General features: G+C 36.5%; 1 protein-coding gene across 1 annotated transcript; it reads left to right on the forward strand.

The window, feature by feature from the left end:
* Positions 1-4,189: 4,189 nt before the first annotated feature.
* Positions 4,190-13,243, forward strand: LOC126721198 (ubiquitin-conjugating enzyme E2-17 kDa). Its single transcript, XM_050424233.1, has 4 exons — positions 4,190-4,375; positions 8,285-8,412; positions 12,164-12,268; positions 12,879-13,243. The coding sequence occupies exons 1-4, from the start codon at positions 4,306-4,308 to the stop codon at positions 13,020-13,022; spliced, it is 447 nt and encodes a 148-aa protein (XP_050280190.1). The 5' UTR covers positions 4,190-4,305; the 3' UTR covers positions 13,023-13,243.
* Positions 13,244-14,101: the final 858 nt, after the last annotated feature.

Raw genomic sequence — 14,101 nt, forward strand, 5'->3', positions numbered from 1 at the left:
GTGTCAATGCTCTTGAAGGCATGGTGGAGGTGAAGACTTTTTTGAAGTAATCAACTAAGGCCTCCCCAAATGTGTTTGTCATCCGTCACCACTGATCTGTTATCCAAGATCAATTTTGAAATAAAATTCCTTTTGTTGCATTGGGTTGCTTGATTGTGAAAATAGCTCGTATTCATGTCCCCACTCTTCAACCAATCCACCTTTGATCTTTGATGCCACAAGCAATCTTCCCTTACCATGAGTTCATACACCTCCCCTTTAAGAGCCCGAATTTGATCATGGTTCACTCTGGCCATTGACATGGCCTCTGCTTGAGATAGTTGCTTCTTTTTTTGGGCTAACAAATGACATATATTACCGAATGATTGCCTGCTCCATTTTTGCAAACTCGACCTGCAAACATCTATCTTGCCAATTAACCTATCAACCGGCTCCCCAAAATTTCGGCCACTCCATGCTCTTTTGATAATCCCCTCACATCTTTCATCTTTCAGTAACACCGCCTCAAAATGAAAAGGCCTAGATTTCTTATAAAATCTAACATTTTCATCAGAACATAACCATAATAGACAATGATCAAATAATGTACCTTGAAGGTGATGTATACGGACCGTGGGAAACAATTGTGACCATGATGGCGTTGCCATTCCTCTATCCAGTCGAATCCATGTCACCTCTCCATCAAATTGGTTGTTGCACCAAGTGAAAGGTGAGCCAATAAATCCCAAATCTCGGAATCCACAAAAATCCAAAGCATCTCTGAATTCTCTCATCTAACATTTCAGTCTAAGAGCACCCCCCCCCCCCCTTTTTCTCTTCTGCTTTTGTTATTTCATTGAAATCCCCCACACATAGCTATGGCAAATCCAATTTTAGGTAGAGGTGTTTTAGTAGCGCCTAAGAATGTTCCCAGTTGGCCGTTGTTGGATTTTTGTAGAAACCCGTCAATCGCCAAGCATCATCCATTCCTGGGTTAACTACTGCATCAATGTAAGTTGGTGTTGAGTCCAGTACTTTGAGATCGATCCCCTCCTTCTAGTAAAGTGCCAATCCTCCACCTGTGTTAACCTGAGGCTCAATAAAAACATTCTCAAGTGAAGCTTTGAACAAAGTTTTTTTAGATTGTGATCCTTTGATTTTGTTTCCATAAGGAAGAGAATGGAGGGCGAATGTTTTTTCACCAAGTCGATGAGTTCAAGAACTGCCCATAATTACCCCAATCCACAGCAGTTCCAACTAAGGCAATTCATTGTGATTGGCAGGGCTATTTAACAACCTCCACCACTTCGAGATAGTCATCACAGTTGCCTTGAATAAATTGGTGACGTTTGACAGGAAATTCTAAGGGGATATCTGACTCTAAGGCTTCACGTTTTCTGCCAGAGAGGTGCTCACGACCCAGAGGTTGATTGGATATTGTTGCACATGCTTTTCACATTCAAGTTGGTAAGACTTGAAGCATGGCAGAGGATTTTGGAACCCTAGCCGTCTTTTGATAGTCACATGCTTCACTTGAATTGCCTTAGCTTGCAACTAATTTAGTGGCATGTGGTTTGTGATTATTGGGATTAATGTCTGCCTCCTTACAATTGTCATATTTAGCCAATTCCATATCAATCTCCTTTAATTGTGCATTGAATCCCTGATGATCTGTGAAAACAACGGATTGAGTATTTATTGTGGTTGAATGCAATTCAAACTCCTTTTGAAGTGTGTCAGTAATGGAATTGGTATTGAAGACTGGCTTGAAGGTAGAATAATCTCCAAAATTATTACCTTGCATTGATTTCGTTTGCACTTCTGTCACGTGGGTAACGCATTGTTGTGTGTTACAAACCATATCGAGATTGGACGATTGGCCTGCCTCATGTCTGGTCTCTCTATTCTAACCACCGTCCTGCACTTTTTCCTTGAGTTTCATTGGCATTTGACCCGAATTATCTGGATTATCAAGGTTCATTGGGGAAGGAGGAGTGGTAACTTTAAATTTCCTTGTCGTAGTGTAATTGCCCGGCATTGTCAACCCTGTCTTTCTTGTCGAGACAAATGCTGGAGCTCATAAACCAGGGCTAAACTATCTATCCTTTGGTTTTAGAGTTCCCTCGCCGTCAATCCATATTTCATAATCCTTGTCATCATGAATGAGGCAGCCACACCAATAGCATAAGTTTGGCAATCGTTCGTACTTGAAGCTTATACAAATTTGTTTCCCATTCTCAAGAGAAATAAGTCAACCATGGCACAATGGAAGAGTTAAGTCTAATCTTACCTTTAGTCGAAGGAAGTTTCCACCATCAATCTCCTTAAACTCCCTCGGGCAAGACACTTATCCAATCACTTCACTAAACTTCAAAGCTACCTCCATTGTCATATAGCATGGTGGGATGCCATGTAGTTGACTAATTCAAAGGAGCAACTATGCCATTTTCCAAAAAAAAAAAGGGATTTCAATATGTGGAGTCATTATCAAGCCGAAAGAGCCTTTAAAGTATCCCTTTCCTAGCCTTGAGAAGAGGACCTCAGCTAACATTTGGGTTACTTGAGAAAATCATCATCCATAAAGGGAAAGCAATTAAAATACTTTCAAATGTGGGTTCCCTGGAAAATAAAATAAGATTAGAAAGAGGAAAGAAGACCTATAAAACTCCATCAGATTCGTGGCAGAAAGCCATGGTTAATCCAACAAACTAAAGGCAGCTCCATCCCAATGAACCAAGCCATACTTAGCAAACTAAAGGCATCCTCGTCTCGAGGAATCGGACCATACCCACTATAAAAAGAACATCAAAGCAAAATAGAGGAGGAGGAGAAATACTTAGCATCTAAGATTTGCATGATATTAGAAAAAAAGAAGCAAGCAACACCAGACTAGGTTGAGGACCTTGGGAAGAAAATATTGTATGAATAGAAATCTCAACTTGTAGAAATACTTAGGGCTCCACTCAAAGTCCCAGATCTCATAATTCTTGTAGAGTCTCAGTGGCTTACTTAAGTCTGTGAAGTTCGGAATTTATAGGCTTTGTGGCTTTTTCTCCTAGAGTAGAATATGTTTGAGTTCCATCGCTAGCTAATATGGTTCATAAAGTCTCTCTAAGAAAAAGAAGCATTGTAGAAGGCAAAATCCGTACTTTTAGAACTTGTATTTTGGAAAACTACATTGATCTATGATTCCAAGCCTTTCAAGTCTTGTGGACCCTAAAGGGTTTATTAAAGTTTGTGGAACTTGGGATTTGAAGGCCTTGTGGCTCTAGGAACCTGTATTTTAGGTTTCACAAATAAAATAATAAAATCCATTGAATTACTCATTTTCTCTCTAAGTCTCTTAGTTCCTTCATATGCATATATTTATTTTTTCTTCTTGCTTTTTGGATTGGTATTTGCGTACATGTTGGTTATGAGAAACAGATCTATCTTCCACGGTACAACCAAATCCTGCTCACCCATAATTCTATTGTGGCCTTAAGGAGTCCAAGTCTTACAACTAGAGCATGAGCATGACAAATGACAAAAAATCATCCTTCAACATTGTCTCTCTCCCAGTAATAGTTAGGATAGTTGTAACTTGTAAATGTAATTATCAATGTGAGAAAAAAATGAGGATACTATTAATTTGGTAAGTGTTTAATGATGATATGGATAATTGTGTGTGTTTGTGTGTGTGTGTGTGTGTGTTTTTTTTTTAAATCATTAGATCTTTTACACACATATATAAGTTCAAGCTTCAAATTACAATTGATATAAGAGTTACACCATTTGTAAGTCATAAATTTCTAAAAATGGTGTAAGTCTTGTGACAATTGTTATTTGAAGTGGTGAACTCATATATGATGTAAGCGTATAATTATAATTGTTTTTAATTATACGAAGATTATCCTAGTTTTTATTTATGGTAAATATTAATAATAATATGGGTTGCACTTAATAAAAAAATTGAATAAATATGAGAAATGGTATAAAATTGACCACAAAACCTATAACATAAAAGACAAAAACTCTAACGCTGTGACACAACTCTTTATTTATTTCCCCTCTTTTGTTTTCGCCCACAGTGGCAGAGATTATCCAACCGTAACCGTTCATCTATTTAGAAAAAAGTAGTCATCATAACCAACGGTCGAAAATCAATCACAACAAACGAGAACCAGATTCTCGTGAAAAAGGAAATGGACTTTGAATCTTTTTCTTACTAGTATCTTTTATACGTTTCGTCAAGTTTGTTCATTTCTCTCTCGCTCTCTCTCTCTCTCTCTCTAAAAAAGCTCTCTCGCTCTCGTTTAGATCGGAGGCTATCTTCGAGCTTCATCAATGGCTTCGAAGCGGATCTTGAAGGAGCTCAAGGACCTCCAGAAAGACCCCCCTACTTCTTGCAGTGCTGGTACCATATTCTTCACCAAACTCCCTTTTCTTCACTTTCTTTGTTTGTTTTTTTTAATGTCATAAACATGTTTCGAGGCTCGATCCACAATCTTTCTAGTTTTTTGGGATCTGGGTTGTCATTTTTTTGAGTCAAATATGCTTTTTTTTTTTTTTGGGTGGAAAATTTTGAGGGATATGCATGTGGGTCTTATGTGTACTTTGGAAGCTTATACATAAAATGAAAGCGTGATCTGATTGAATGAGCTTGGTTGTGAAGTTACTTGAGCTTTAGCTACGGATGAAAAGAATAAAAAAAAAATTTTAATTGGTTGATGTTTTAGATTTTCCATAATTCCGTTTGATCTGTGAGCTATGTGAATAGATAATTTCTTTGTTAAAACTATTGGTATTGGATGGAGCTTTGTGATTGTTTTAAGTACATTTAAAGTTGGGAGTTTGTGTTGCAAGTTGTGGGAATCATTAATTTTACAGGATTAAAGGGATGCGGAATACTTGTGCAAGTTTGGCTAAGCGTATTTAACGGCTTTGATTAATAAATGCAGCAGATATAATAGCAAATATGAGATTGTCTCTTAGATTGGAAATTTTTCATTAAGATATAATTTGCTTTGATTATAAGACTATTATTAAAGATTTTACAGCTTAATTATCTCTGTGATGTGCATTTTTGGAAAATCTGATGTTATAACTTGTTGTTTGATTATTGAACTGAAGTACCTTTCCGAATTTTTAGTGGTCTTTGCACTGCATGTTGTTAAGAAGAAATGATACTTTGTTGAGTAACATTTACGCCAAGTAATGAAATGCATGAATAATTTGTTACTCCTTGTGCAAACTTGGAACAAAATTGTCACCTTTGTTATCAAATATGCTTCTTAGTGCTTGATATATAGTTTCTCAATATTCTCCTTATTCATTGGAGTAGCTCTTTGGCTTCTTTGATAATAATTATTCTTTATTTTACTAGACTGGTCATGTTCAATACTCTTAAAAGTGGATTTGATGTAGAAAATTCCAAAAAATCAACAAGCTACATAATCATGATTGGCCCATGACATGATCTACCTACGTGCATGCTGATATATAAAAATGTTTAGAAAAGGTTCTAGGGGCTTTTCCATTGTCTTGAAGCTGTAGCTGTTGATAGAAGTTGTGCATTATGCATCTGTAAAAATTTTCTTATCCCAGCCAGCAAAAAGAGAGAGAGAGAGTAGACGTATGGTATTACATAAACAACAGGAAGAGTATTTATTGTTAATTGTCTGATGGGTTTTGAGAGCTCTTTGTCTAGTACCATTGAGTGAACTGTGTTTCATCTAGTCATGTCTTAGCATGCCACATGCCATGTGGATGTCATTGTGATAATTTGGTATGGTTAAACATATTGTGGTATGATGAATGCAAATCTGGTAAGTTCAAGCTTCAATATGTAATGTTCTTAGCTTAATTTGTTTTCATCATGCTTCTTAGGGTTTAGGGTTGTAAACTGTGAATTTCATCTATTGCACTCATATTGTAAGTGTTTGGTGATCAAATACTGATTGATTTGAGATGTTGGTGCAAGGAGTTCTTTGGATAAACGTAGTTTGATTGGTGGAAAATGCAAAGTAGAATATTGATCCAGAAAGTTACATCTCCTATCTCTGAAGCATTGATTATTGTCATCATTATTTTTACTTTTTTTCTTTTCCATACTTGCTTCTTACCCTTATCATGCGAAGCAAATTTTTTCTAATGCCTCTACTTAAAAAAATAATGTTGTAGGTACTTCATCAATACTTTATTTTCATTTTAATTGACATTCTTTATATAATTTTTTATGTGAATCACTATTAGTGGCTCCCTCTTTTTGGAGTAAATGTGCAAGATGTTACTCTTAAGAGTATCTCATGTGTTAGTGAATTTTTTTGCATATTATATAGTTTAGAACCTCTTAAATGAATCTCCTCTCCTTGTAAGAGCAAGGTGGAGGCCTGGAGGGTGAGGTCATGAGTTCAAGACCCACTAGATGTAATTACCAAGAAAATAGTTTTGAACTTCTTCAGTTCTCTAAATAGTTCCCATCTATGTTCCAGATAACATTAGTCCAACTCTTTCAAATTTTAAAAGCTAATATAGAATGTAACATTCTTTCTTGCGCATAAGGAACTTCTTGTTATTCAATTAAGCTTTATTTAGAAAATGGCTTTGGCTTTATGCCACGGAGAATAATACTTTATGGGGGGAAATAGTGGAGAGAAAATACGGAAGTGAATGGGGTGGATGATGCTTGGGGATAGTGGGTGGACCATATGGTGTGAGCCTTCGGAAGCTCATTAGAAGTGGGTGGGGAAATTTTTCCAGATTTATAACCTTCAAGGTTGGTAGTGTTACTAATATCTGCTTTTGGCATGATTTGTGGTGTGGGTATGTGATCCTTAAGGTGGCATCTGTGGATTTGCATAGAGTTGGACAAACAAAGGAGGCATTTATCACGGACTATAGGAACACTATTGATTGGGACATAGCCTTTATTAGAGATGTACATGACTGGAACTTGGGAGTTCTATCACCTTTTCTTAATTTTATACTTGCACATGCTCTATAAAGAGTTAAAGATGAGAAGAAGACAGGATCTGCTAGGCTCCAATGAGGCTGGAAATATGCATTCCCAAGGAATAAAGTATTTGGAGGGTTAAGTTCCCTACCAAAGTTACATTCTTCACATGGACAACAGCGTTAGGAAAGATTCTCACGATGGACAACTTATGAAGGAGGAATATAATTGTTGTGGATTGTATGGTATTAACTCTTTTTGGGATATCTTGGGTTATGCCTAAGGATGTAGTGGAGCTTCTAGCAAGCTGGCCAGGCAAGTTCAGAAAACATAGAGATGGGGTGATTTGGAATATGATCCCTCACTGTTTGATGTGGGGCATTTGGAGGGAGAGGAATGCCCAGATTTTTGAAGGAGCTGAAAGAGTGATTCATGAGTTGAAGATATCTTTCTTCCAGACTTTGTTGGGGCAGGCAAATGCTTCGGGGGTTTTCTTTTTTTCTTCCTTGCTGATCTGATTGAAAGATGTTGCTTTTGTACTTTTTAGTTATGTTTGTTCTCGAGTTCCTTAGTTCATTTCCTGTGTGGTTTGGTTTTTTTGTTCTGTACTGTCTTTTTTCATCAATGAATACTATTTATTTATCAAAAAAAATTGTTGTGGATTGGAGTTGTACGTGTAAAAAAGGTGGTGGATCAATTGATCACTTGCTTCAACTCTAGGATAACGCTCAAGAATGCTCTTTTTTTTGGGTTATGTTGGATTATGCCTAAGAGAAAAGAAGATTTGTTGGCATGTTGGAAGGGTTGTTTTGGAAGACATCAAAGAGAATATGTTTGGACTGGAATCCCTTTGTTTATAATGTGAACTATTTGGAGAGAATGTGATAGCCGCACATTTAAAGGAGTTCAATGAGCTATGCCAAAACTAAAGATGATCTTTTTATGTCCTATGTATGATTGGATGGCTGCCGAATGTAGTCATTCTTTTTCTAATTTGCTTGAGTTACGTGATCTTTGTAATTTTAGATGAGTGGTGCATCTCATGCATATCTCCTGTGTACCTGTGCTGTGGGCTTGTTTAAATAATCGACAAAATTTCTTACTTACCAATCATAAAATATATAGAGTCCAGGCAAACAGGGTTATGCATCCAAACAAAACAATGATGATTTTAAGGTGCCCATTTTGAATTATCAAAAAGATAATTTTGTCCTTTTCTTTTTAAAAAATTTTATGACAATTTTATTGGAAAAAAATGTGATTTGATCTATTAAAAAGGGCTTTTATACATGTTTTATGTTCAATACAATGTCTTTAATTATGAAATATTTTGGCATATAAGGTTTTGCTTTCTGTATGTTACTTTGCCAGGCCCTGTAGCTGAAGACATGTTTCATTGGCAAGCAACAATAATGGGTCCCACAGATAGTCCTTATGCAGGGGGAGTCTTTTTAGTTACTATTCATTTCCCTCCTGATTATCCTTTTAAACCTCCTAAGGTATGGCCTCATTTCTAAATGTTTACATAAATGTAGTTGATGCTTTTTCTTTGGGAATCCCATATGTTATTAAATACATTTAACTTAAAATGAAGAAACCTATTTTAGGATTCCTGGAGTTGCAAGCTTTCCTATTTCCTTTAGGTGTTTGTCTATGTGCATGTGTAGTTTTTCCTTATGATGTTTAGTTCACCAAATATTTTTATCTTTCATTTGATTTTGCGCTTGGTTTTTTTGACTATCTGAACTTAGGCCTTTGGTTGCAAAAGTTTAGATTCCACTAGTTTTAGTTGTCTTTGTGAGTGTGTTATATGTTTTGCAGCAGTTAAATTGTTTGTTTGAATGCACCCAATACTAAGGGGCTGTTTGGATTTGTTGTTTTCCATCATCTATAACTCCGTTTCCATCACCCATAACTCAAAACTGGTGGGTCCCATGGCTGAAGGGTTTGTTTGGATTTGTTTTCAAATTTTGTTTCCATCACTTAATTCTCTGATTTTTAAGTGATCAGTTATGGAAACTGAAAACACATTTTAGATGTTTTCAAGTTATCAAAACTGAGTTTCCATGTCATTTTGGTAAATAAACACACATGGGTGGGACCCACGGTCAGAGCAAAGTCACACCGGGCATGTCTTTTGGTACTACTTGCAACGGCTCTCTTCATCAATGGGACCAAATCATTCCTCCATCTTCATAACACCATCGATCGGAGCTCAGACCCACCATCTTCTTCATCTTTCCTGACTCCACTGTTGGCACCATCATCTCAATCTCAGACCCATTAATCTCCAAAATCAAGAAACAAACTTTTCAATTCAAACAATCTCCAAAATCTCTGACCCACCACTTTGTTTTTCTCTCTCTTTTAGTTTCATATTTTTCATCAATGGTGTCTGCAGATGTCGAATTCCGACACTTCGTCGGAGGGCTCGCCTGGGCCACCGATGACCAAGCCTTGGAGCGTGCTTTCTCATCGTACGGCAATATTCTTGAATCGAAGGTCCGTTGGTCGTCGATCAAAGATTTCGGATCTGACTCGATCCGGCTTTGTCATCGATACCAAAAAAAAAAGATCTATGAAAAACCACACCACGCACAACCTTCATCAAGCTCAGAACAGTCACACTAGGCGCAACCTTGGGGTTTTTGAGTAAAAAAATAAAAGACATTAATTTGACAATATACTCACATGGGTCTTGTTGGGTTTGTGTTTTGATTATAACAATATATGAGAATTGCAGGAAGAGTGTGAGTGTGATTGTGTGAGAGATGGGTCTTGCTATTTTTCTAGACAGGGTTTTTTTTTTTTTTGGTGTATCATAAATAAGTATGAATGGAATTTTGAATTTGGGGTGATGAGCTGCTTTAGGTGGTGTTAAATTGTTGAGAGTTTTTGTTGTTTGTACTTCTTTGGTTGCACTTTGGCACTGTGACGGTGGATGGCAAAATGAAATGAGCTGTGAAGAAAATGGTGGGGAATGAGGGTGAGGCAGGTAGGCTAACAGAAGTCTGACCAATTGCTTAGGTATGGGTCCCACAAAAAGTACAAATATTTGAGTGATGAGAAGTTGAAAACAGTGTGCCAAACGTGCAGGGTATAGGAAATTAGGGTATTTTAAGTGATAAGTGATGAGTGACGAAAATTAAGTAAAGAGTGATGAGTGATAGTTTTTTTAAAACCAAACAGCCCCTAATTGGTGGCTATGCTACCATCTGTATCTTTTAAGCGTAATTGTGTGCCTTAGGTTCCGTTTGGGAGTTCATAAGAGAATGGAATGTAATGATCATAAGGGAATGGAAAGGAATGGAATGTATTTAAGTAAGGGAAAGGAATGGAAAAGAATGAAATGGAATGAAATTAAGTAATCTTAATTGGATGTTTTAAAATAAAAGAATGAAAATGAATGGAATGTAAGTAATCTTGTTTGAGAGCAACATGAACAGAATAGAATGGAATCATTTTATGACAATTTTACTATTAGATCCCTATTTTAAAATAAAGGGTTGAATATATAGGGGTATTTTGGGAGTTTTAGTAAAAAAATCATTAAATCTAATTCCATTTCCTCCCATTCCTCCCAATTTCGGGGGAATGAAAATTTGAGGTTTTAAGGGAATAGAGAGGAATGAGTGTTTCCTCTTACCCATTTTATTCCCTCCTACTTAAACTCCCAAACAAGGTAATGAGCTTTCCATTCCCTCCATTAAAACTCTCAAATAAGGGAAGGGAAGAATATTCTAAAATTATTTTTTTCATTCCTTTCCATTCCCACCTCCCAAACAAGGCATTAGGGATGGCACCATGGTGGTATTTGTTTTAAGGAGCACCCATTCTGTGTTCCACTCTGAGGAATAACACCCCCCCCCCCCCCCCCCCCCCCCAACACCCCTGCCCATTGGTATTCTGGAAACCTGTCCCCACCCACATATTGCTTAACATCAAAGCCTTGACCTTCATCTTCTCAATACTTCTCTGATGATGTCAGGTATTGGGTTGGTTGATGAAGCACTAATCTCTGCAAACAGGCCCAAACAAAAATATAAATATAGTTTTTGTTAATTAAATTAGAGTAGGCCTTGTTTGGTCGGAAAATGAAAGGAAAAAAAAGAGAGAAGGAATTTGGGATTTATGAACATGGATTTGCCAAATGCTAGCAGCAAAAGAAAAAAATGAATAAAATTTTACAGTAAAATAGGACCTGCTAGATCTTAAAGCATGTGAATCAAGGTAGTCTTTTTAACATTATCTAGACCAAGAAAAGAGATCTTCGGTCTTCTTGCCAGAGACCCAAGGATGCCAATATTCCATAGAACCAATTAACAAGGATCATGTTTTCTCCATGAGATTCACCCTGAATCTGACAAATTTCATTGGAAAACTATCGGGCGATGGAGAGAGATTTAGAGAGATCGGGCTTTGTCTATTTTGGTGGAGAAGGGATGAGAGAGAGAGAGGTTGAAGAACCTTAAAGGTAAAGATACACACATATACATACATACATGAGTGTTTTTGTTAATATACTAGTCTAGGTGGGGTGAGAGTCGTCAATTCTTATACCTGCTCCACAACCAAGTGGGGTTTGAAAATAAAATTGTCCTTGTGCATGCCTTTGACAGGGCGAGTTGGACCGGGCAAGAATTTCCATCCCCAGACTATGCCTCTTCTAGGTCAGTGGAGTAATGTGTTAAAGTGATATTTACATCTTCATGTCGTTGGCTATGTAATATGGCCTGCAACAAGGATTTTACTTATTACTAGCCATCATTGTATCAAAATAATGAAGGGGGGGGGGGGGGGGGGGGGGGGGGGGGGGGGGGGTGTTGGGAAATCTGTAGGAGTGTCATTAAAAAAAAAAAAAAATTAAGTTTTTTGTTTTTGAGTTTTTAAAGGAACTCTCTTTTGAATGTTCATAGTAATAATCTCCTGTCTTATACAAAATATATGTGGTGACTAACATGCTAATTGAGATCTTGTTTATAAATCAAAGCTTGGTAGTGTGAAATTGGACATTTATGAATTTCAATGTTTGGCATCTGCAAGAAATTAATTAGTCATATGCCTCTGAATGTGAACATTCTATAACTTAGATTTATGAGTGCAAGTTTTCTTTTTCTTCTTCTTCTTCTTCTTCTTCTTCTTCTTCTTCTTCTTTTCTCAGTTTTATTTAAGTTGATAGTTTAGGAATAAAGTTTGCAATTGTTAATTAAATTTTACCTTTTTCCCTCCCTCTCTGTATGTTTCTTGCAGGTCGCATTTAGGACCAAGGTTTTTCATCCAAACATTAACAGCAATGGCAGCATATGCCTTGACATTTTAAAAGAACAGTGGAGCCCTGCACTGACAATATCCAAGGTTCTGATCTCATACCTCTTAACTCATAGGTTTTGAATTTTTCATAACTAAAATAATTATGGTCTTGCCATGGGAATCATAGAAATATATTCTTGAGAATTGGACATCCATTGCCTTGAGAATCATTTCTGACCTCATTAGTAGGTTGGTGATTGCAGACTTCAAATCACAAGCATACATGTGAGATATAGCTCAAAGCCCCATAATTCATGGCCCTCACAATGACTTGTTCCATAACCAAAATCAGGATAATGGATGTGCAACTAATTTAACATATTGTTCAGATTCTCATTTTAAATTTAATATTAAAAAAAAAAAATCAAAGATTAACCAAAAAGAAAGGAAGAAAGGCTTATTATCTCAAAGTATATTAAGTCTAAAATCAAATGCACCCAAAAAAAAAAATCATCACCGTGCATCCATGATTTGGATTTCCTTTGAGGAAAATATCCCATGGGCTCACTTATATATGCTGGAAATGATTATAGATAGTGGGGATGTAGGGACGAGTGGCTTTTGTGTAAATCATGGATGCTTTTCACCCTTCTTCACTCTCTCATCATTTCTGTTTTTTAAGTTGGTGGGAAGGGTTCTTGTTCTCTTTTTTCAGGTGTTACTCTCCATCTGTTCCCTCTTGACGGACCCAAACCCGGATGATCCTTTGGTGCCAGAAATTGCGCACATGTATAAGACAGACAGGGCCAAGTATGAGACGACTGCTAGGAGCTGGACACAGAAGTATGCGATGGGCTAGTGTGCTTTGTTGCATTAAGGACCTTGTCTTTCAAGTCCTTGTTATGTAAAAATGAGGTTCTAACTGACTAATCTATATCTTATACATACATAAAACATGAAAGCGTGCAAGTGTGCTTTGCTGTCCTTTTCATTTGCTTGACAATCATGTCCTACTCTGTTTTAAGGTGTTTACATTTTTTTTTTTTGCTAGTATAATTATTGTCATGGCTGTTCTAAGTTTTTTTTTTTTTTTTAATATAAAAATTACCAAGAGCGCCTGTTAATAGTGAGTTATTGTGCTAAGGTACTTGGTAATATACTTCTGGATGAAATTACATCCAATAACATGTGGTCTGTGACACCAAGTAGAATTTTTTGGCGGTTAAAATGGAATGACTGATCAGATTTGTTCCACATGAATAATGATTTGTGGATCACGTTAAAATTTTGAGTTATTTCTAGTCACTTAATTATGAATGAACCAATTATAAACATATTTATTTCTTCTATAAACTCCCAAGCCATTTAATTCCTTTGCAAAAATGATCCATTTCATTCATCCTTCACTCTATGTACTCCTAAATATAATAAAGTTAGATAGGGTTGGACTATCAGTTCGGGAATTATTGTCAGGCCCACCGGACTATTCTTTTTCAATGAAGTTTATTTAATTCTACTATTCTTATTTATACATTTGTGTCAACATTTAATAAAGTCATACTTATATAATAAGTCTTCAACATCCCAAATCCATGGATAAGATGTGATGTGCAAAATGAAATGTTTTGGTTAAGATGTGATGTAACTAGTAAAGCTAAAAACCTATTAATATTTGATGATAAATGACTGAATATATAAAACTAAAATATATTTTATTATATAATATGTTGGGTTGATTCAGGTTCATGATTCATGAGTTTAGGAAAAATTCGAGCAACCAATTTAACTGAATTTGGAAGGTGTTGCAGCCAGAATTGTCAGCTTTTTTTTTTAGCATAAAAGTGCTAGACCCCCCTTGTTAGACCTCAAGTTTCTGCATTAGCCTTGGGTTGGAGTTCTCCACCGAGGCATGGCTTAAAAATAAATGTAGATGCTGCG

The sequence above is a fragment of the Quercus robur genome, chromosome 4, assembly GCF_932294415.1.
Source record: "Quercus robur chromosome 4, dhQueRobu3.1, whole genome shotgun sequence".
NCBI lineage: Eukaryota > Viridiplantae > Streptophyta > Magnoliopsida > Fagales > Fagaceae > Quercus > Quercus robur.

What these genes read in the sequence shown, in the direction of transcription:
- LOC126721198 (XM_050424233.1), top strand. Translation starts at nt 4,306, where the DNA reads ATGGCTTCGAAGCGGATCTTGAAGGAGCTCAAGGACCTCCAGAAAGAC. An exon ending in CCCTACTTCTTGCAGTGCTG is followed by an intron (nt 4,376 to 8,284) that starts GTACCATATTCT and finishes TTACTTTGCCAG; the next exon opens with GCCCTGTAGCTGAAGACATG. An exon ending in CTGCACTGACAATATCCAAG is followed by an intron (nt 12,269 to 12,878) that starts GTTCTGATCTCA and finishes CTCTTTTTTCAG; the next exon opens with GTGTTACTCTCCATCTGTTC.